Source organism: Ostrea edulis, chromosome 9 (assembly GCF_947568905.1).
Source record: "Ostrea edulis chromosome 9, xbOstEdul1.1, whole genome shotgun sequence".
Lineage (NCBI taxonomy): Eukaryota > Metazoa > Mollusca > Bivalvia > Ostreida > Ostreidae > Ostrea > Ostrea edulis.
The window spans coordinates 33,217,861-33,242,655 of record NC_079172.1 but is presented as its reverse complement, the minus strand read 5'-3'; the positions used below and the strand labels follow the sequence as shown (position 1 = coordinate 33,242,655).

Sequence of the window (24,795 nt, the reverse complement as noted above, 5' to 3'; positions counted from 1 at the left end):
ACATATATAAAGGAAACACGGGATTTTACAATGTAACGAGTATATAAGTACATGTAACAGCGTCCTAAGATCCCGAAGGGCTTTATGGAAAATTTGATCATGTACCAACCCGTATTTATATCCCGATAAATATTTTAAAATGATACCTTATGATTTATATTTACATTTTTGGTCGACAACATTGCTGAATTGTGTTAACAACACGTTTCCATACATTTCAAATTGTTGACGTCCACAACGAAGCGTCATAGATGTTCAATATGACGACAACACAAAACAAAGTTCCATAAAATAAAAAACTGTTTTAATTATTAAGACGCTAGAAAGCAAGTATATCAACATATACTTATACATTAACTCGGGAGTATATAATGGAAAACTCTTCCATATGTCTAATTTTAGGGGTAGGGGAATTATGATTTAAACAGGGGTGCGCAATGTTACACTTACAGTTGTGATGCGCTTTCACTTTTGAAAAGTGAATATGTTGAAGACCGACTTTGAAAGATGTTCTGCGGATATTACGGAGTTAACAGAAGACGGCGGCAGTCGTCAGGTGTAGGCAAATCATTTATAGACAGGACAGAGGACGCAGCTCAGATGAACCTCCGGAAAGAACTGAACATCGCAGAAAAATGTAGAACTGCACAAAGGTTAGGGACGGTTTGAATTTGGATATGTAATTGTTGACAAAATGAGCTCACTGAACGCTTCTTTTGACTCGATACATTTCTGGAATAGGTTTTTAACGACGCTTCGCTTCAATGTCCCGACATAAACTTGGAAACCGACACCAATCACATATGGCTGCTGTGGCACGGAAGCAGTGTGGTGTGTAGGTCTTAATGCACTTTGACGACTTAGCGGACATACATCTTGTGAATGACATTTTTGCTAAAGCCTAATGTCATCATCTAGCAGTAGGTACAATTCCGCATCACCGATGACCAGGGTGAAGTTGTAGCAGACGAAATTTTAGACATACAATAGTAAAATATTGTTTACAGAAATGCTTTTATCAATTATGGATGAAAGTCCACTGCTTGGAATACAAATAAAACCGTAAATACATTTTGTGATGTTGATTTCATCTATTGATGGATTTCTGTAGTAAGGGAGAGCGATTGCTAGATGCGTAATGCCTTAGTAAAAGTAGTACCTGTTGCCTACTTTTAACAAATGTTCATACGCACAGCCATGACCTCTGTTGACCCCGTAGTGGATTTATGCAGGGATAAATACGTATTGCTCGTAATAGTGTTATGTAGGAGAACACAGTTGCAAATGTAAATATTTGAAAATAGCTTTCATTTAAGTCCGAAACCGGTGTAATGGTTTAATGAAGTGGCACTAAATGGAAAATCTAAAATAGCTAAAATATCACTTACGTACAAAGATTTCTTTTTACACAATGAGAAAAAGATTTTTTTTTTCAACTTATCTTCATTAGTGTGAAAACCACAGTTGATAAACAATTGTTGATTTATTCAAAATATGTTTCTACACAGCTAACGCTACAAACAATTGTAAATATATTATGAGTGTATGAGGTGACCATTTTTAATCGTATGAAACGTATTTTGTTTGTTATATGTTCTAAATTAATTTTAATGGATTTTTCACAGCGAGAATATTCAGTAAATTGTTTAATACGATCAAAGTGGCCTGTCCGCCCTCTCCCCCTTTATTCTACATGTTTGCTATTTTCCTCAGAGATGAACACATTATGTAATCATTCTTATAGAGTGTAGTTTCAGATTTATTCGTTCCAAAATCCTTATCACCATAAATGGGCCACAATTGGGGCTCAACGTTGGTTTTAAACTGTTTAACTTATTAAAGGACGAATATTCAATACCAGAGGAAAACTGAACGCAGGTCAAGGGCCCTATAGACGTGATATCCATACTTCATTACTGTTTTGATAGTGCCCTGCCTATCTTGAATAGAGACAGGGAATGCTCACTCCTCCTAGGTACTTGATCCTACCTCTGGTAACTCTTAATTTTGCATTCCCTATAGGAGTCCCTGTTCGTTATCTTTACCTTTTCATGTAGACCACAATACGCTTCCGGCTGTATCTTGAGGTCCGGTATAACCCCGTGGATTTCACAGAATTATACACTATACATTCTGTTGATCAGTAGTATGGTAGTTGTACTTAGTTTAGTTTTATATTTTATATTGCCATTCACATTCAATCACTTCAATACATATTGCGCTGCGCTACTTACTAACTTTGTGTTGTGCGTTAAAGAAACCTAAACACCCCTTTTAAATATGCATGTAATGGTTTAATCCGTAAGGGTCCAGTTAGAACATAACTTGGATTAGTTCATGTATCATATTTGTTCTGTCAACTGATTGGTTTTAGTATTTTGTTCTAGCCAATAGGAATTCCTGACGGGAATTCCTGAGTTCTTTTTATGAAATAGTTCAGGAAAATCTAGTTTTGGAAAGAGATTCCAAAGGGTCTTGCTATTATTGAGTTCTCAAAAGTATAAAGTATATATTTGATTTCTAGAGGATTTGCTAACACCAACAACTGTAAGTAGTTGATAGTTTTACTATATGATTAAATGTAAGTAATGAATTTAAATAAGTAATTAAACTTTTCTTTTTTCATAAAATATGTGTGCAAGTCATGAGTGAAAGATTTACTGAAAGTGGAATTGTGGAAAAACATAATTTCTATTCTTTAAGTAAATAATGAGTTTTAAGTAATTAAATGCGCAGAGTGATATATGTGCACAGAATTTAGTATTTTAGTAAATTATTCAATTGGTCATCATAAAAGAGTTTAAGCAGCTTCACCTTTATTTTGGAAGCTGAAGCCCAGTTCCATAAACTGGTATGTACAAATGTAATTTACTGCAGTACATTATATTCATTTTTTGTAATATCAATTACTTATAATTGATGGTTCAGAGAGTTATTTCCTTTGACGATAAAATGATGATCAATAGATATATTTGTATCGTTGCATATGTCATATGTTCGAGAGTGTCTTTTGTCTTTGTATTGCATTTGTCATTATTTGTTTTTATTGTTGTTATAGGGTTGTTTTCATTGTTTCCCACTATTAAACTACGACCTTAATCATCTTATGGATTATCTTTACACCCAAGACCGGTTACAATAGTACAAAGATTTGTTAATAAGTGGAGCTGACCGCTATCCATCCTGTTGACCAGTAGTACAAAGTTTTGTTAATGAGTGGAGCTGACCGCCATCCATTCTGTTGACCAGTAGTACAAAGTTTTGTTAATGAGTGGAACTGACCGCTATCCATTCTGTTGACCAGTAGTACAAAGTTTTGTTAATGAGCGGTGCTGACCACTATCCATTCTCTTGACCAGTAGTACAAAGTTTTGTTAATGAGCGGTGCTGACCGCTATCCATCCTGTTGACCAGTAGTACAAAGTTTTGTTAATGAGCGGTGCTGACCGCTATCCATCCTGTTGACCAGTAGTACAAAGATTTGTTAATGAGCGGTGTTGACCGCTATCCATCCTGTTGACCAGTAGTACAAAGTTTTGTTAATGAGCAGTGCTGACCGCTATCCATTCTGTTGACCAGTAGTATAAAGTTTCCATTATTGTACTTCTTTTAAAAATCTCAGAAAAGTGCTTTATTTAATTAGGATCATTTGTCCGCCTTATACGGTTATAGTTTTGTTAAAAATTAAAATAGAGTAAACAAAATAAATATAGAACAACACTGCTCTGCGGAACAAAAATGAAAACAAAATATAAACAAACTTCCTGCTTTATAATATATGTAAGTAAGTAAACAAACAATAAAACAGATTGTATTTAGGCATTTACAGGCAGACACTTTATGGTTGACGTTTGCATGTATCAAGCATATAATTATGGACATGTAGCCAATGTCCATAAGAATCTAATTTTAAATCTGGATAAATTAATGCAGAGGTGCATCAACTATGACAAGTATGGCGACTAATTTAAGCAATAGAATATAAACAAGATAGATAATCACGATTTTTAAGTCATCATGGGTATTTCATTTCTTTCTCAGTCGACTGGGAATACAACGTTTATATTTTCGCACTGTGAGTGGTATTTCGAAATCCAAACACAACGTCTATAGTGGGTGAATAAAAGTTGACGACAGATTGAAGGTTTCCGTTGTGACAGGCCGGTCCAAGAGTGAACAGGAGTCCAGAGGGCGACACCTAACGCTGGATAGGGCCGTTGGTCTAACATAGGACGTGCCTATTACATCCCATGCCCGGACAAACCGGAGATGTCCTGATTACCCCACCAGAGGGTCGACCTTGTATGACAAGGTCGAAATTTCAATCATAGAATATTTCGCCAGGTGAATAATCACACACAGGTCCTGACAAAGTTCATGGCGTGCTCTCTGAATTCCGAATGGCCAGAAGAGATCCTGAAGGAGTTTACTACATATCATATCCAAGGAGGGGTCACAAAGTAGTCCAACAATTCCAGACTGTAGGGTCAGTGTTCCTTTGAGTGGTCGAGACACTTCAAACGTAACACCAATACCGTCCCGTCTCTATCATGGATGATGATCCCTTAAGAAGTGGTCATCTTCGTCCATATGTTCCTACGATTAAACTATTGTATGGTTAGCTGGGTCTCGTAAAGCATGTCAGGGGATCGATAAATTAATTTCGAAAGACAGTGTATCTAAACATTTCAAATACTGATTTCAGCAAGAGACCTACGGGCCTTAACGGTCACCTGAATATCATAGCCCATACAGGGAGTCTCATATTTGCATTAAAGTCTCAATATGGAGTCCTTTGTGCACATGTTTATGATCTTTCAAAATATGCACCCAATTTCTATTCATTTTTCAGAAGAACGAAAAATGGAAGTTTGAAACATATACATTATTTCACACCCCCCTCGAAAAAAACCCTGACCCATTAATTTCACAATTTAAGAAGAGGATATTACGGACATCATAACCATGCACAATGAATCCTATCCCCTGTGCTGAGGCACCCCTTGTATTCCAACTAATAATTTATTTGCAAACCTGTTACGATAAAGTTATCAACTTCAGCCAGCTTCAGTTAGACAATATATTCCAAATAAAATGACTGTAACTTACTTTGATCTAGTCTTCATATTTTGAAAAAAGATCAGCTATGGTATCTGGTCTGCTGTTTCCACTTTGCGCAATACTAGTCATGGCACCAAACACTTCTGTAATAAATAACACAAGGCAAATGCATGTAGAATTCATATTGTATAGAAGTAACAGTGAAGATAACAGTGATCAATTTTATAATTCATATACATGTAGAGAATACAAAATTAAAAGTAGAACAAATCCGGAACCCTGGACACACCAGAGGTGGGATCAGGTGTCAATGAGGAGCAAACACTCCCTGTTGTAATACAAGTGATAAACACAGAAAAAAGGAAACTAGAGAACTCTGGAGTGACCCTGTCTTATTTCGGGGTTTACAGAGAGTGTGAGAATAATCACAATCGTGTTTAATGGTAGACATACAATACATCATACTTACCACGTGTACAGGAGGAAATGTGAGGAACGATAACTTAGACGTTGACCTTACCAGGAGAGGAGAAGTGTCTGGCATAAATCCAATTTTAGTTGAACATTGGATATCTACACTTAGGCATCGTTATGGAATGAGGTGGTTAACTAATTTCTGAAAATTAAACATTATTGTCGGTTATTTACCATTCTACTACAGTTATTGCATCACAGACTGTTATAGTGTCTAGGTATCCCATGGTAAATTAGAATAAAAGAAATCAATACTTACGTAATGCAATGGAAAAATGAAAGTCTCACAATTATACCTTTAAAACTGTCTAACTCAATATCAAGCAGTGAAATCATCAACAGACATTAGGAAGGATGCTGAAATGGCTATCCATATCAGTGTTTGTAAAGATCCATGGAGACATGTTTAACACGTGGATCCATGGCATCCACCGGAAAAATTTGCTTGAAAATAGAACAATTTTCGTATTTTCAAACAAAATTTCTTGACTTCATATGATTGAAATTTCAAAACACCCATGGACGATGTAAACCAGTATAAGGTATCGAGGAATATGTAAAATAATTACCATATACCGGTATACACGTGTATATATCATCATAGCATCCTGTACATCGTTATTCCAATGGTGTCATGCCTGTACGTTATAAAAAAAAATGGGGAAAAGTTAAACGAAGTAAAATGAAAATAAACTTACCGTGTGTATGGTAAACCGAGAAAAAGTGACGCGGGGTGATGGAGCTCTATATTCTGGAGACACAGACCGACATGCGCGTAAACCTTTGAATGAATGATATTAAAGTTATGCCCCTCCTCTTTACTTACAGTATAACATGATACATTGAGGGTATACTTACCTGGCTTGAAAGCAGATGCACGAATGTCAAAATTTTAATTTGCAGGAAACAATACATCAATGGATCTCGCATGTTTATCAAACCATATTTAACGTTGTTCCATTTGCTAGTCTTCTTGTAATAAACGCGACAATGCACCGAATAGAGAAAGTAGATACCGACGGAAAATTCTAACGTTCAGTACGTACATTATGTGCAGACTTCGTCTTTAATTAACCTGTCTCTGCTTACGGCCAGTTCAGAAGGAAAATGATAGCGCCGACAATTTTTTACAAATGGAAAAGTTTAACTACGTTATGAAATATGAAGTGTATTTTCTTGATTTATGTATTTTTAGTGCCTATGAATTTGTAGGTATTATTGTAGCAAAATGCAATGAGGTTATGTATGCTCGTTAATTTGATATCTCAATATTTGCTTAACATACTCAACCATGCAGAGAACATACACTTTCAGGAAATCAGACTGATGCTAGATCTCAGCTGCTTCTTGTAATTAGAAAAACTTTATATAATTTGGAAATGATGTTCCAAATAAATGTGTTAATGCATACCATCACAAGGAATTCCTGCTTCTGTAAATTCTTTAACAGGATATTGTACATCGGAAGTGCCTGTGGCGGAAGCGGAAGTGCTTGTGGTGGGATCGGAAGTGCTTGTGGTGGAAGCGGAAGTGCCTGTGGTGGAAGCGGAAGTGCTTGTGGTGGGATTGGAAGTGCCTGTGGTTGATTCAGAAGTGGTGGACATTCAAACCATTTGATTTTCTTTTTTGTTTTGTCAATTAAATGATAAATTTGAACTTGTACACATTATTATTGAACTTGTACACATTATTATTGATTGCCGCCGTAAAATGGCTGAAATATTGCCAAAACGGCGTAAAACCCCAATCAATCAATCAATCATTATTATTGATTCAATTTAGAGAACAACTTCTTTGTGCAGTTGTACACCGTAGTAACAGATTGAGGGTGTAGTGGTTGTGACAACGTGTAGTTTAGAGCAATGACGGTTCGTGTTTAGCGGTTTGGAATGAAACCGGTGCTAGAAATTGTAATATCGCGACGGGTTGAGTGTAAAAGCTCAACTGCGCATTTTTCCTAACTCATCGTTGAATTTTCGCAAATGATCTAGATACGATATAAGTCCTCTTTTTGCAAAGCAAATCTAATCACTTTGATATTTTGAACACCGTCGTTTGGGAAAGAATGAGATATTTATCTTAAGACAAATTTCAATGATTTGCGATAACTTATAAAATGTCATTACTGAAACTGGGATTTTCCGTCACGTAACAGTGGAGCACAGTCTTTCGAATGTTGTTTGCATGGAGTGTGGATTAAAGGAATAATACATATGTAAAATAGAAAGAATGCAATGCATTTAAGAACTAATTTTGCTAAATGTATTACATTTAAGGAAGAAATAGCCAGGTTGTTTTGCATTACTTCGAATGGAAGTACAATTCCACCCTTATTAACTTAATCAACAATCAAACCTTCTGTGTGGTAAATAGGCTGCTCAAAATTTACACTTCGATAAACAATCTTTATCTCTGTCTCTGATGGGATCTACCACTAAACTACCTGTCTCAACAATAACAAACGTACTGCATTAGACCGTCATTTAACAACAAAATTCTTCATATAATTGTGTGTTTGAGTACAGCAAACTGGACGGGACTCGGAGCTCGTTCAGTTTTCAGAAATAGTTACTTTCACTTTACCTAGACCTAATGAGAATGTTTATTGTCTGTTATCCGAGAACAATAATTTTTGTTGTATCAAATTCTTATTATACGAACCGTGCAATTAAAATTGAAAACATTCATGTTTAATGATGTTACACGTAATGTTTGCTTATCATAGTTCGCAAACATTTGCACAATTACGGATTATTTTTTCAGACAATATATTCCTAAGCGTTCGTTAAAATGATTGAAGTTTAAAAATAAAGTGACCCCTAACAGAAAAACACCATTTTGGACAGATTGGAATAATAAAGATTAAATAATCTTTTAAAGATTTTATCGATAGATGAACTCTAGCCATTTCATTCTGGAGCTTTGCTAAAAGTGTTTTGCACTTTGTTCAGTTCGGAAATGAAATGTCAATGATGTACACATCGGTAAAAAATTTAACACGAATGCTTAATCCTCTACTAAAGTAATTTGTATAATGTGGAATCGTTTAAATTCGCGGGGACCAGTTTTCGTAGATTGTTAAGATATTACAGCTTGTTAAGATGTAGTTGTACGTGGATATGGTTTCTACACATTGATTGTTTCATAGATTGTGAATTTCGTTCTGTGGTTTGAAACTCGCGGGATAGAATTACCCTCGAGATGTAACAAAAAATGAAGCCTCTACAAATGCAATGATTCTGCAGTAATCGGCGAACCAAATCGTTGATTTTCTTGTTTTGAATAACTTTCTATGCTAAGTAATCAGATTTGTGATGGGTGTATGAGTTCCTGCATGAGAAACAATAAACACCGAACTAGGGAGAAGTATAATTGGCAAAAAGTTTATAATATAGAAATCTGCACGTGTAGGAATTCTACAATGTGTATAGGTAAGATGAATGCATTGACGACGATGACCTACCAATAAGAGTGACTGTTGTGGAGTCCAAACTACAATTCATGGCCATTTCCTGCAGTGGCAGGTTCTTCACCAGTCTTCCATTCAGTTTACTGGGTGTGCTACAGCTGGGTTCACTTGAATACTTTAATGTCAAACTCCTTGTTCTGGCAAGAGTGACAAATGCGACTAATTGACAGTCGCAGTGAAGAGGGTTATAATCCAAGGCACTTCAAAAATATATTTGGATAATAGTAAGATTACGTCTGACTTTAATCTAATTTCATATTGTAGGGAATAAAACTTGAATTGCTATAGTTCTGTTAATAAAAAATAATTATAGATTGAGTTATCATCCATGTTGTCTTTGTTTAGGTTATTTGTTCCAGTGAACATATCATAATGCTTTAGCAGTTTAACTTTCTTTATATTCATCATTGTTTTCAGATATCAAAATTAGGATTGTTGGGATAAGAACGCATAGCACCAAGTGACATCAAACATGACACAATATAGACTTTTCATTTATTATAGGATTGCACACACGTGTGCACTCACGTACGTACGGATGGACGCACGTACGCACCAAAACACACATATATAGTTCAATATGTTAAAGAATTTGTTAATTTAGGAAAATGCTTGTATTTAGCATGCCTAATCTTTTTTCTATTTATGTATGAGTATACTATCATGTGTGGTGTTTGCATATATCATATTACATGTATGGTATCCTGTTTTTGATGAGTCGTTTGACTCAAGGATAATAAAGAACCTGAGACGCCCATCACATCTTAGAACCATCTCCATGTTATCAGAGATAACACATATCAGAAAGTTCTACGTATACATTTCAATTCTCTTTGAATTATCTAAAGTCATTTTAGGGGAGGAATCATTAAGCAATAACCCGTGCAGAAATGGGTTCCTTTACATTACACTTTGTTGGTCCGGTCTCCCTCTAAATTGATAAAAGGAAATATAGGCCATGGAACATCAAAATAGTCACGTGATACATTTTTTAGGTTTCATGTTCGTACCTATTTACCCTTTATCTTTTTATTTCATTGTTATGATGTACATTACATATTGAAAACAGATATGAAATCTTATTCTGAAGCTGCTGTATCTTTAAAACAGGCGGAACATGAGCGATCTCTTTTTAGAATTAAAGTAAGTCTCCCAAACATATTTTCATAAAGCCTTAACCATTGAACATGATCAGGTCATGACAATTTATACTTACATACGTTCCAAATTTGGTAATCCGTTTATCAGATCTTCGTTTACGTTCCGTAGCGTATTCTTTTCCAGATCTCTGAAGTATGATAGAAATCTCATAATTTTCATGACCAGCATCAAACCGTTTGCCCTAAAACTTGATTAATAATGCAAAAGTGATGCCACACATGTAGAAATATGTAAGATTGAACACAAAAGAAAGTTTTATTGATGTTCTCATGTCACAATATTTCACTTATATGTATTAACACCTAGAAGTCTCTAAATAAATAAAAGTATATTCATATCAACATTGAACTTTTCGTTAGATAATGTAATTCTTAATTAACTTCCAAAAATGTATTAAAAATGTATAACTATATAAACCTGCTTAAAGTTTATGCAAAAAATCTCACCACTGCTGTTTACATTACAGTCCGTTTGCTGCTATCATTACAATTCGTTTGTCACTATCATTGCAATTCGTTTGCTACTATCATTACAATTCGTTTGCTGCTATCATTACAATTTGTTTGTCACTATCATTGTAATTCGTTTGCTGCTATCATTACAATTCGCTTGTCACTATCATTGCGATTTGTGTGCTCTATTAAATACAATTCGTTCGCTGCTATCATTAATATCCGGTTGCTACTATCATTGCAATTCGTTTGCTACTATCATTACAATTCGTTTGCTGCTATCATTAAAATCCGTTTGCTACTATCATTACACTTCGTTTGTAATTTTGATTTATTTTATAAATCAAATTTCTTAAACCGTATTGATCTGCAGGTGCCTAATTAAAATAGATTATGTTCATATACATCAGCAATGTTAAAACCTAAATGTACTAGCGGAAACAATAAACAGTGTAGTTTGATAGTTTTATTTATAGATTCATATACAAAATATTATGTTGCATTATGTAAATCATGATTCAATATAATGCATTGTCTATCAATTCAAACATCAAATTACGGATTATGTCCATTATGCTTGACACGAAAAGCCACTGAAAATAAGGGGGGTTAAAAAGGTTTAATAAGTTTTATAACGTGTAAGACCGACATTTGCACCGATGTATTCTTTACACCTACGAAGCATTCAACGAATCAGGTTATGCAGAAATGCCTGGGAAATGTTTTATCATATGCGCAATAAAAAAACGACGCAAAGCATCCAGCGTAGCAGGGGAGTTTGGCCCTTGACGGAAACGTCGTTCCATTTCATCCCAAACATGTTCTATGGGCGATAAATTCGGTGACATCGCAGTCCAGGGTAGCACATTCACGTTTTGCTTCTGTAGATAGTTACTAACAACGCGTTCTGCTGCGTGTTGTTCTGCTGCAAAATGACTTTATGCTGGTCGTTATGACTGATTGGAATGACGAATTGACGTACAATCTCGTCACGGTAACGTACGCCGGTTAAATTGTCCTCCACTATCACCAAAGGAGTCATTCCATGTGATGTAATTCCGCTCAGACCATAACGCCCCCTCCGCCGAATTGGTGCACGCAGACGTCAATGGAACGTTCTCCGGAAGACGGTAAGCCCGAATTCGGCCGTCACTGCTGTCGATATGAATTTTCAACTCGTCCGTAAACAGATTTTTCACTCAATTTCTGTTATTAAAACGACAATGCCTCCTACACCATGTTAACCACGCTACACAGTGACGACAGAGCAGAACAGGACGGATAGCAGGACATCGAGGACGGATGATGGTTTCGCGCAATCTGTTCATTTAGGTACAGTTTGCTGATATCGTCTCCATAAAGCATTTACAGTGCTAATATGAACTCGAAATTGCTTTGCCACTTTGCGTTGAGACATCCCAGCTTCCAGCATCCACATAGTATGCAAACGATCATTTTCAATCATGCAAGGCATCTTTCTATCTAATCTTAATTGTCCCCATATAACCCAATCTCTCTCTTTGTTTATTGACCCCGTATATTTCAATATCTTCTTTGTTTATTGACCCCGTATATCGTAATATCTCACTCTGTTTATTGTCCTCGTTTATCCTAATATCTCACTTTGTTTAATTGGGAAGTTTCTAGTATACCGATCCCCAATAACACGCGACTGTACATGATCAGGTATTCCCCTTGCCGTTGCTAAGCGGACTGTAAACACACCGCCATTTGCATTTTCGCCTCGGATGCTGAGATGTGAAACTCGTCAATATTTTTCTTTGTTTCTTTACCCCGTATATCCTAATAACTCTCTTTGTCTGGTGTACGTATTTGGAAATCTCACGTTTTTATTGTCCCCGTATGTCTCAACATTGTTGCGGTATATCTCAATATATGCTTCTTTATTTTCCCTGTCTATATCAATGTTACCTTTTGTTTATTTTCCTCATATATCTCAATATATCACTTGTTTATTGTTCCCGTATATCCTAATGTCTCACTTTGTTAAGTCTCCCTGTATATTCAAAAGTCTCACTTTGTTTATTGTCCACGTATACCTCAATATCTTCTTTCTTTGTCGTCTCTGTATATCTCAATATTTTCTTGTTTATTGTCCTCATATATCTTAATATCTTCCATTGTTTATGTCCCCGTATATCTTACTCTTTTTTTGCCATCTCAATATCTGACTTTGTTTATTTTCCCTTTTATTTCAATATATCGCTTTGTTTATTGTTGTCGTATATAATAATGTATGCCTTTGTTTATTGTCCTTGTTTATCTCAATATCTCACTGGTTTATTGTTCCCGTATTTCTCAATTTCTCCTATTCTATTGTCTCTCTATATCCCATATCATCCCATGTTTTTGTCCCTGTATAGCGTAATATCTTCCTTTGATTATTGTCCCCGTTTGTCTCAATCTCTCACTCTGTTTATTGTTCCCGTAAATATCAATATGTCTCACTCTGTTTATTGTCCCGTATATAACAATATGTCTCACTCTGTTTATTGTTTCCGTATATAACAATATGTCTCACTCTGTTTATTGTCCCCGTATATAACAATATGTCTCACTCTGTTTATTGTTTCCGTATATAACAATATGTCTCACTCTGTTTATTGTCCCCGTATATAGCAATATGTCTCACTCTGTTTATTGTTTCCGTATATAACAATATGTCTCACTCTGTTTATTGTTCCCGTATATAACAATATGTCTCCCTCTGTTTATTGTCCCCGTATATAACAATATGTCTCACTCTGTTTATTGTCCTCGTATATAACAATGTGTCTCACTCTGTTTATTGTACCCGTATACAACAATATGTCTCACTCTGTTTATTGTCCCCGTATATAACAATATGTCTCACTCTGTTTATTGTCCCCGTATATAACAATATGTCTCACTCTGTTTATTGTTTCCGTATATATCAATATGTCTCACTCTGTTTATTGTCCCCGTATATATCAATATGTCTCACTCTGTTTATTGTCCCCGTATATGACAAAATGTCTCATTCTGTTTATTGTTTCCGTATATAACAAAATGTCTCACTCTGTTTATTGTCCCCGTATATAACAATATGTCTCACTCTGTCTATTGACCCCGTATATAGCAATATGTCTCACTCTGTTTATTGTCCCCGTATATAACAATATGTCTCACTCTGTTTATTGTCCCCGTATATAACAATATGTCTCACTCTGTTTATTGTCCTCGTATATATCAATATGTCTCATTCTGTTTATTGTCCCCGTATATAACAATATGTCTCACTCTGTTTATTGTCCCCGTATATAACAATGTGTCTCACTCTGTTTATTGTCCCCGTATATAACAATGTGTCTCACTCTGTTTATTGTCCTCGTATATATCAATATGTCTCACTCTGTTTATTGTCCCCGTATATAACAATATGTCTCACTCTGTTTATTGTCCCCGTATATAACAATGTGTCTCACTCTGTTTATTGTCCCAGTATATATCAATATGTCTCACTCTGTTTATTGTCCCCGTATATAACAATATGTCTCACTCTGTTTATTGTTTCCGTATATAACAATATGTCTCACTCTGTTTATTGTTTCCGTATATAACAATATGTCTCACTCTGTTTATTGTCCCCGTATATATCAATATGTGTCAATCTGTTTATTGTTCCCGTATATATCAATATGTCTCACTCTGTTTATTGTCCCCGTATATGACAATATGTCTCACTCTGTTTATTGTCCCCATAAACAACAATATGTCTCACTCTGTTTATTGTACCCGTATACAACAATATGTCTCACTCTGTTTATTGTCCCCGTATATAACAATATGTCTCACTCTGTTTATTGTCCTCGTATATAACAATATGTCTCACTCTGTTTATTGTCCCCGTATATAACAATGTGTCTCACTCTGTTTATTGTCCCAGTATATATCAATATGTCTCACTCTGTTTATTGTCCCCGTATATGACAAAATGTCTCATTCTGTTTATTGTTTCCGTATATAACAAAATGTCTCACTCTGTTTATTGTCCCCGTATATAACAATATGTCTCACTCTGTCTATTGTCCCCGTATATAACAATATGTCTCACTCTGTTTATTGTCCCCGTATATAGCAATATGTCTCACTCTGTTTATTGTCCCCGTATATATCAATATGTCTCACTCTGTTTATTGTCCCCGTATATAACAATATGTCTCACTCTGTTTATTGTCCTCGTATATATCAATATGTCTCACTCTGTTTATTGTCCCCGTATATAACAATATGTCTCACTCTGTTTATTGTCCCCGTATATAACAATGTGTCTCACTCTGTTTATTGTCCCAGTATATATCAATATGTCTCACTCTGTTTATTGTCCCCGTATATAACAATATGTCTCACTCTGTTTATTGTTTCCGTATATAACAATATGTCTCACTAGGTGTATTGTCCCCGTATATATCAATATGTCTCACTCTGTTTATTGTTTCCGTATATAACAATATGTCTCACTCTATTTATTGTCCTCGTATATATCAATATGTCTCACTCTGTTTATTGTCCCCGTATATAACAATATGTCTCACTCTGTTTATTGTCCCCGTATATATCAATATGTCTCACTCTGTGTATTGTCCCCGTATATATCAATATGTCTCACTCTATTTATTGTCCCCGTATATGACAATATGTCTCACTCTGTTTATTGTCCCCATAAACAACAATATGTCTCACTCTGTTTATTGTCCCCGTAAACAACAATATGTCTCAATCTGTTTATTGTTCCCGTATATATCAATATGTCTCACTCTGTTTATTGTCCCCGTATATATCAATATGTCTCACTTTGTTTATTGTCCCCGTATATATCAATATGTCTCACTCTGTTTATTGTCCCCGTATATATCAATATGTCTCACTCTGTTTATTGTCCCCGTATATAACAATATGTCTCACTCTGTTTATTGTCCCCGTATATATCAATATGTCTCACTCTGTTTATTGTCCCCGTCTACAACAATATGTCTCACTCTGTTTATTGTTCCCGTATATAACAATATGTCTCACTCTGTTTATTGTCCCCGTATATAACAATATGTCTCACTCTGTTTATTGTACCCGTATATAACAATATGTCCCACTCTGTTTATTGTCCCCGTATATATTAATATGTCTCACTCTGTTTATTGTCCCCGTATATAACAATATGTCTCACTCTGTTTATTGTCCCCGTATATATCAATATGTCTCACTCTATTTATTGTGTATATATATTAATATTTCCTTTTGTTGTCGCCGTATATCGTAGTTTGTTATCCTCGTATATCTTAATATATCTCCCTTTGTTTATTGTCCTTATATACTTAGAACTTGTGTTCAATCCTTTTGTTATAACATGTACACAATAAAATATGTTCAAATCAATTACATAATAAAATGAGCTTGTTTGGTTATTTGTCTATCCGCTTGTAAATTTTCTTATTTATCAAGGTATTGTCACCAAACTTAAGTAAGGGTTGTCCAAAGTTGTGTTCAGATGGTCCATGGGTATTTTGCCTAAATCATTTTATGGTTTGACTTTTTAATTTGTCATTAGAAGTGTTGTAAATAGAAAGTATAACATATATAAGGCTTGTCTGTAAGATGTTTATAAGAGAAAACGGGGAGTAAGAATGTCTGACATAGCAGGAGATTGGTCATGTGGTTACTCTACCTGTTACTTGGCTATGTATATTAATAGAAGTAGACGGATAAACATGGGGTCATCCATACACTGAGATGTCGATTACCTCAAGAAACCTTTTTATATTTTTAATGGTGAACAGAGGTAACTCTTATATGACCATTACATCAATAGGTAACCAGAGGAAACCCTAATATGACCATTACATCAATGGGTGACCAGAGAAAACCTTTATATGACATTTATATCAATGGATGATGAAAGGTAACCATTTTATAAGCATTGCTACTATGGGTGACCAAATGCAACCCTTTTATAACTAGTTTCTGTGGGAGATCAACGCCTACCCTTATCTGATTATTATATCTATGGTGACCACAAGATACCCTTTTATGACCATTACACCAATGGGTGATCAGAGGTCACCCTTAAATGACCATTACATCAATGGATGACCAGATGTAACCCTTATATGACCATTACATCAATAGGGGACTGGAGGTAACCCGTATATGATCAATGGGTGACCAGAGGAAACCCTTATATGGAATTTACATTAATAAGTTACCAGAGGGAACTCTTATATGACATTTACATCGTTGGGTGATCAGAGGTAACTTCATATAACATTTACATCAATGAGTGACCAGTGATAACCTTTACATGACATTTACACCAATTGGTGATCAGAGGTAACCCTTATAAGATATTTACATCAAAGAGTGACCAGAGGTAAGTCTTATATGACCATTACATCAATGGGTGACCAGAAGTAACCTTTACATGACATGTACATCAATGAGTTACCAGTAGTAACCCTTATATGACCATTACATCAATGGGTGACCAGAGGTAAACCTTTTGTAACCATTGCTACACTATGGGTGACCAAAGTTTACCCTCTTATAAGCACTGCTTCTATGGATGATCAACGGTTACTGTTATATGATTATTATATCTATGGTGACCAGTAGTAACCCTTTTATGACCATTATATTAATGGTTGACCAGGGGGAACCATTGTACGACCATAACATCAATGGATGACACAAGGTAAGATTTATACGACCATTACATCAATAGGCGATTAGAGGGAACTTTTATTTGATCATCACAGCAATGGGTGACCAGAGAGAACCCTTATATGACGATTACATCAATGGGCTACCAAAGGTAACCCTTATTTTACATGTATCATTAAATCAATGGATGGCCAGAGGGAATCCTTATATGACCATTACATCAATGGGTGACTAGACGAAACCCTTAGATGACCATTACATCAAAGGGCGACCAGTGCTAACCGTATATGATCATTATATTATAATGGTGACCATGGATAACCTTTTTTAGAACCATTAATCAACAGGTTGAGAACAACCCCTAGCTATTGATATGGTTATACAGAACGACATTGTTTAAGGTTTTAGATAATGATGAAATTTATTCATCTGTAAGTATCGAAACAAAAATATATAGATTGTTAAAAAAAAACCAATTAATCAACATAAGAAAAAACACAGAAAAATGGAGAGACCTAATAAAAGGATTCAGAACGGAATGTAAATCGGAGCACGCCCATCTGCCTCAAGATTTGTGATTCGACAATCACAATGCCATGCAGAAAGTAAACACAGTCACCCTTTTAAAACAGATGAAAGTTGTACTTGTATTTATCATTACGCAAATGATGTCGCGAAATAAGAACGATTTTCGGGTGTTTTACGTCTCTTCGAAAATTGTTCACTCATATTAAAACGTCACTAATTGTTGGTGAAGTAACATAAATCTAGACCTATGCTTAGTTAGCGCTCAGGGCTGTATCAGTGAGGGTTCTTTAACATGTTTAAGGCCATATCCGAAATAGCTGTTGTACTAACTTCTAAATTTCAAGAGAATGGAGAAGGAGCTATCACTACCTATATTAGCGTCCTAGGTGTGGCGAGGCCATGGCATGGACTCACGACCTACCGTTCTCAAAGTGAACTCTTTGCCACTGAGCTACTACAACAGGCCATATACTGGTGTGGTTTATTAGCTATCTTATTGCTGTTGAAGTTATACATCAGGGGCGGATCCAGGAATTGCGATTACGGGGGCGCCACTTTATGAGGCAGACGGTCCAGGCTGAAGCACTCGTGGGGTCCAGGTGGCGAAGCCCCCTGAAGCTCTTGGATTTTACAGATGTTATGGGGCTTGAAATATTTCTCCCATTTAGTCATTTGTACTATTTTCTATCATTTTTTAAAGATGAAATTAATAAAATGACCCAAATTTTAAGGTTTTTTTAAAAAAAAAAAAATTAAGTTCTCCCAATAAAGTAATTCAAGAAATCAAAAGATTTTGTAATTTATTTCTCCGGGAGTGGTAGAAATTATTGCTTCTTTTATAGTTTAGTACATTTTCCGAAACAAGATACCGCGATTTACCTTAAATTTGAAAATTTTAGAGGGGGGGGGGGGGGCGCCGGCTACGCCCCCTGTAAATCCGCCACTGTACATTGTTTGGTTTTGATCAATTATCATTATGGTATGGCTTAACATTAATTGACATGATGAATACCTTCAAAACTGTGAAAAGTTCGTATCAAAATTTAAGTTTGATATGATATAAATTATAAAAATGATTCATTGCGTTTTAAATATTTAAATTTGAAAGTAATTCATACAGAGGCTGCTTACTTAATGAAAAAGATTAGAAATAAATCCCTAATGAGGTCTTATAAGTGATTAAAATAACTTTCATATTTTGTTGAGTTTTTTTAAATATAGAAATAAAGAGATCAGACTTATTGTATTCTATCAATGTAGACCATAGATATACTAGTGCAGATGTTCTTTTTCTGTAATGAAGCATACAAATAATTCTCAAAAATGAAGGCATTCGGATTCCCTATCATATCCTTGAGAATTCGGTGCCTTTAATTTTGTTTATCCCACATGTTACAATCAATATTCTATAGGACAAAAACAATGCACATTTGTTGATTTTGGTTGATAACTCACGTGATAAATTTCAATATCAACAACAAAAACATACATCTTTCACAGCTATTGACTATACGAGAGACACACGGTATTACAAATCATAGACATTCTATGAAGAAGTGAAAATAAGACTGTATACAAAGCAATATTTACGTGTAGTTTAACTTCATTAAAAGATAAACTAATTGACTTGGAAAAATATATGCATTCACTATGATTACAAGCCAAAGTATAGGTTGTAGAAATGCTTTGCTGAACTCTGAATGACTTGCTACATTTTATATGCACGTTGGATATGTATTTTGATATCATATGATTGTTTGTCATATAAAAATCTTTGTCAGATGTAATATAACCAGTTGAATTCCTACACATACTTAGAGTTTTTGTAAGTTCACCAGTCCCTCAAAACTTCCCCTTTCTACCATTGTTATCTTATTACTGAACAAGAATCTAAAAAAAAAAAAAGAAAATCCAGGTGCTTTATTGCAAAGACGTGTACACACATTTCAACACAATGTCTTACACTGTTACAACACTTTAAAGTCTTATGATGCAAATCTAAAGTTGAATAATTAAAATTTCTGTTATGACGTACTATTTCCCTGACCCGTGCCTTGCCTTATTGACCCGTGATAAATCAATAATAACTGTATAACCAAGCAGTAGAATAAAAGGAAAACTCCCTCAAAGCGGATCATTATGTGAAACAAATGGATCAAGATTAAGAAATAGTTCGTAAATGTCTAATATAATCAAAATAAAGAATAACAGATTTAGACGAATATGTTAATCAAAAACATCTACCATTTCAAGGGAGTTAAGAGAGTTAATTTATTTTGTCCAGGAAAGTTTAATGTTAGCGTGTGATATGACAGTATCATGTAATTCTATAGTATATATTTAGCAATAACTCAAAAAAGAAAACGAAGCAACAGTCATTTACATCTCAAAGCATTAAAAGCTTTCACACATAAATCCGCACCAAAATGGATGGACAACTTAATGTTCATGGCCTATCTCCATACTAAAATTCAAGATAAATTCATTTAACAAAATTACTTTTTGTTAGATTTTTTTTTATTGATAAGATGATTCTTGATTATATATCTGGTGTTGGATAAAATCACAGCACTGTGCTATTATCATTACAATTCGTTTGCTACCATCATTATAATTAATTATAATTTTGACTTAGGCACCCACTTTTAAAAGACTTCAACAATGTGGGTTTATAATCTGTTGATTTCTCCATTTTTAAGATCATCTACCAGAGACACATGACTCTCATTTCTAATCCTGGGCGTTTGAAACAGTCACTCTTTATGCACTCGTTGAGAGTTTTAAGGTTCTGTGCTCGAAAAGAACCTGATATATCGCAGTTTTCGTACCAACACCCTACCACTAGGCTATTATGAGCTGTTTATCCCTTTACGTTATCATACTATATCAAATGCAGTATTACACCATAAACACAACCATTGGTAGGAAGAGGGTCATTACACTCCGATGATATATAGATAATATAAATATATATACAACGTTTTCATCATATTCCCTAACAGTTTTATTATAGTACATAATGCATCATGGACTCCGATTTTCCCATAACCCTCTTTAATCAATAGATTTTCCTGTCTCCCAAGTCTTCTAAAGTATGTCCCCGCATACCTGGAAGTCAATCATCAAAAAGTAAAACTAACGAACATTAATCAATTTCATAATTCCTATAAAGAATACAAAATTGAGAGTAGTGCACACATGGACCCCTTGGACACATACCAAAGGTGGAATAAGATACCCAGGAGGAGTAAGTAATCGCTGTTGACCGTCAACATCAGTATTCAAACAACGACCCAACCATTGGCATGAAACCCGTCAGACAACATGAAATCTAATGATCGATTGTATATGTAAATTATATCTTTAACAGTATACCGCTACATCAAATATCAAAATTCTCTACTCATTCACAATATGCTCCATTTTGAAACCCTATAATTTACCGAGTAATTAACGATATCGGCTGGTACAAAGTCCGAGAATATTCGAGTCATTAACGATATCGGCTGGTACAAAGTCCGAGAATATCCGAGTCATTAATAATCTGATCCAATATAAAACCTAACATCTCCGAAGCATTCACTAAAGACGCAAGTGAAAATCCCTAGAATACCCGAGTAATTCACAATATACATCAGTATAAATCCCTAGAACACACGAGTCATTCATAATACAAATCAGTATAAATCCATAGAATCTTCCTGTCTTCCGCAGTGTGTCCTGATATAAAACACAGGAGTCATGCAAAGTGTGCCCCCGCAAAATATTCCTGTGTTATTTACAGTCCATCCCCAAATATACCCCAGCACTTTTTGACTACTAATCATTAACATTATACACTAGCATACATCACTTTTTTGACTACTAATCATTAACATTATACACTAGCATACAGCACTTTTTGACTACTAATCATTAACATTATATACCTAGCATACATTACTTTAATTCCACAATCACCCACAAAATGCTGAAGTCATCTACGGCATGCCGCAGTATAAAACCCTAAAAAATTTCCCAGTCACCCAGAGTATGATCCCTTATCAATCTACGGAATTCCGCAGCCAATCACAGTATTCGCGCATATATATAAACCACAATATTTCACCTTCATACACAGTAAGCCTTCGTATATACTCCGAACTTCCCCATTCAGTCAAAATAACCCCTCGTATATAACATAATGATTCTGCTGTCCAATTCACTGCCGTTTGATACATCGACATTTCTAAGTCCCCCACAGTGTACCTCCGTATAAAACCCTAAGATTTCTGCAATCATTCACAGTAAACCCCTTGAGAAAACAACAGTATACCCCATGTACATAGTACCCCTTTTAAAACCACGTAATTCCAAAGTTATTCATCAAATACTATTTCTAAAAAGTCTGGATTTCCAGTCATCTATAATAAATATGCCCATGTATAAAACCCCGGAATTTTATGGTTATTCACAGAAATCATGTTTCTGCACAAAAAACCGAAGAACGTCACAGCCATTCAAAGAATTTCACAGTCAGTCAAAATGTGTCTCGTGTAAAACTACGAATTATTTCACAGGATGCCACCGTATAAGGCACCGGTATTTCCCAGTTTGCAACAGTATGCCTCTGTAAAATCCCCGGAATTCCCTATCCAAAAGGTGAAGATCACACAGTGATTAATTTAATAACTGCTATAAAGAATGTAAATTGAAGAGTAGGACAAATACGGATCCTTGAACATGCCAATGGTGGAGTTAAGTGCTTAGGAGGAGTCAGCATATAAAACCCCGATATATCCCAGTCTGTAACGGTATGCCTCTGTATAAAATCCGGGAATCACCAAACTGTGACAGTATGACCCTTTATAAAAGCCAGGAATACCCACCCTATGACAGTATCCCCCTGTATAGAAGCTGGGAAACCCCAGTCTGTGATAGTATGCCCCTGTATAAAACTCGGGGATCCCCACGTCTGTAACAATATATCCCTGTATAAAACCAGGAATATCCAGTCTGTGACATTATATCCCTGTATAAATGAAAGAAACCTCTGTCTGTGACAGTAGAATACCATATAAAGCCCTGGAAACCCCAGTCAGTGACAGTATAATTCTGTAAAAAAAAACCACTTACGAATACCAAGTCTGTGACAGTATAATCATGTATAAAATCCGGGAAACCCAGTCTGGGACAGTATGACCCTGTATTAAAACGCCAAAATCCCAGTCTTTGACAGTATGACGCCGTATAAATCCCTTAAAACCCCAATCTATTACAATATGCTCCTGCATAAAACCTGAGAATATCGAGCTTGATAGTATGTCCCTGTATAACACCAGGAAAACCCCAACCTGTGACAGTGTGCACTTGTATAAACCCCGAGAATCTCAGTCTGTGACAGTTTGTCCCTGTATATAACCCCGGAATCCCTAGTCTACGACAGTATGTCCTTGTATAAAACTCGGGAAACCGCAGTCTTTGACAGTATGACCCAATATAAAACCCGGAATCTCGAGTCTGTGACAGTCTGCCGCTGTATAAAACCCGGGGATCCCTACTTTATGCAATATGATCTGGTATAAAACACGGGGAACCTCAGTCTGTGTCCATATGCCCTTAGATAAAACCCGAGAAACCCCAGTCTGTGACCGTATGCCCTTATATAAAACCCGGGAATCCCCAGTCTGTGATAGTATGTCCCCGTATAAAACCCGGGAATCCCCAGTCTGTGACAGTATGCCCCTGTATAAAAGCCAGAAAACTCCAATCTGTGACAGTATGCACCTGTGTAACACACGGAGAAACTCAGTCTATGACAGTATGACCCTGTATAAAACCCGAAATCCCCAGTCTGCGACAGCATGGCCCTGTATCAAATCCCCGGAATCCCCAGTCTGTGATAGAATGACCCTGTATAAAACCCCGAAATTCCCAGTCTGTGATAGTTTGCCCCTGTATAAAAGCCAGGAAACCCCAGTCTGTGATAGTATACCCCAGTATAAAACCCCGTAACCACCCAGTCTGTATTGATATGACCCTGTATAAAACCCGGAATTCCCAGTCAGTGACAGTGTAACCCCGTATAAAACACAGGAATCCGCAGTCTATGACAGTACGACCATTTATAAAATCCCAATAAGTTAACAGTCGTCTACAGTGTGCTACCGTATAAACAAAAAGTTCGTTTACATTAAAAGTATATCAAAAAAGAATGTTTCATGAAGGATTTTGAATTAAGTGATCAATCACATGATGCAGAACGAGTCCCAACTTATTCATAGTCGGCATCATCACTCAAAGCAGATGATTGGATAACTTGGGGTGTCAATCATTTTAGCGCTGGTTGAATAGTTACTCCAATTGGAAGTGTAAATCTGTAAATAATCAGTATAATCACGAGAGAGAGAGAGAGAGAGAGAGAGAGAGAGAGAGAGAGGTGACAGCATCCTGTGGAAATTTGGTTAAAATCTTCCTGGTACGAGTTGTCACACTACAATATAGGTTACGGTTTTCAAGTGGGATAAGGGATTTATATCTGGATTTGGAAAAGCCAGAAATCGATCGATTGTGTTAAAGTCAAAGCCATTTTATTTTAATATTTTATTTTACTCAAGTTTACAGAGTAATTCAATGGTAACAAGGTTGCAAACAAATCCACGCCTTTGTCATTTTCTATACTGTAACATTTATTTATACCTATCACAGGATCACAGAGTGTAATGAGAACCAAATGTAGATAAAACACAATCTACAAACCACAAGAGCAGGTTCAAGGAAACACCATTGTAAAAAAAATATAAAATATAATTAAAAAAATTAGAAATTTTTTTGTTTGTTACTATCATTATAATTCGTTTGTTACTATCATTATAATTCGTTTGCTATTATCATTACAATTCATTTGCTACTATCATTACAATTCCTTTGTTACTATAATTTTAATTCGTTTGCTACTATAATTACAATTCGTTT

The 24,795-nt window shown here is 35.5% G+C and overlaps 1 protein-coding gene across 37 annotated transcripts in view; it reads right to left on the bottom strand.

Moving 5' to 3' along the window:
- Positions 1-3,756: 3,756 nt before the first annotated feature.
- The window catches only part of LOC125658000 (leucine-rich repeat-containing protein 70-like), a 180,971-nt gene continuing 159,932 nt past the window's right edge, over positions 3,757-24,795 (bottom strand). For 25 of the 37 annotated variants that reach the window (XM_056150298.1, XM_056150297.1, XM_056150285.1 and 22 more), the window contains 7 exons: positions 10,221-10,292; positions 8,999-9,204; positions 6,105-7,111; positions 5,832-5,979; positions 5,531-5,677; positions 5,110-5,204; positions 3,757-4,596 (listed from right to left, as the gene is read on the bottom strand). In XM_056150298.1, coding sequence (XP_056006273.1) covers positions 6,936-7,111; positions 8,999-9,204; positions 10,221-10,292 — 454 coding nt within the window. In that variant the 3' untranslated portion in view covers positions 3,757-4,596; positions 5,110-5,204; positions 5,531-5,677; positions 5,832-5,979; positions 6,105-6,935. Of the gene's footprint in view, positions 4,608-5,109; positions 5,205-5,530; positions 5,678-5,831; positions 5,980-6,104; positions 7,112-8,998; positions 9,205-10,220; positions 10,293-24,795 lie in introns of those variants that run through there. The other 12 variants (XM_056150267.1, XM_056150289.1, XM_056150288.1 and 9 more) reach the window with 10 other exon arrangements.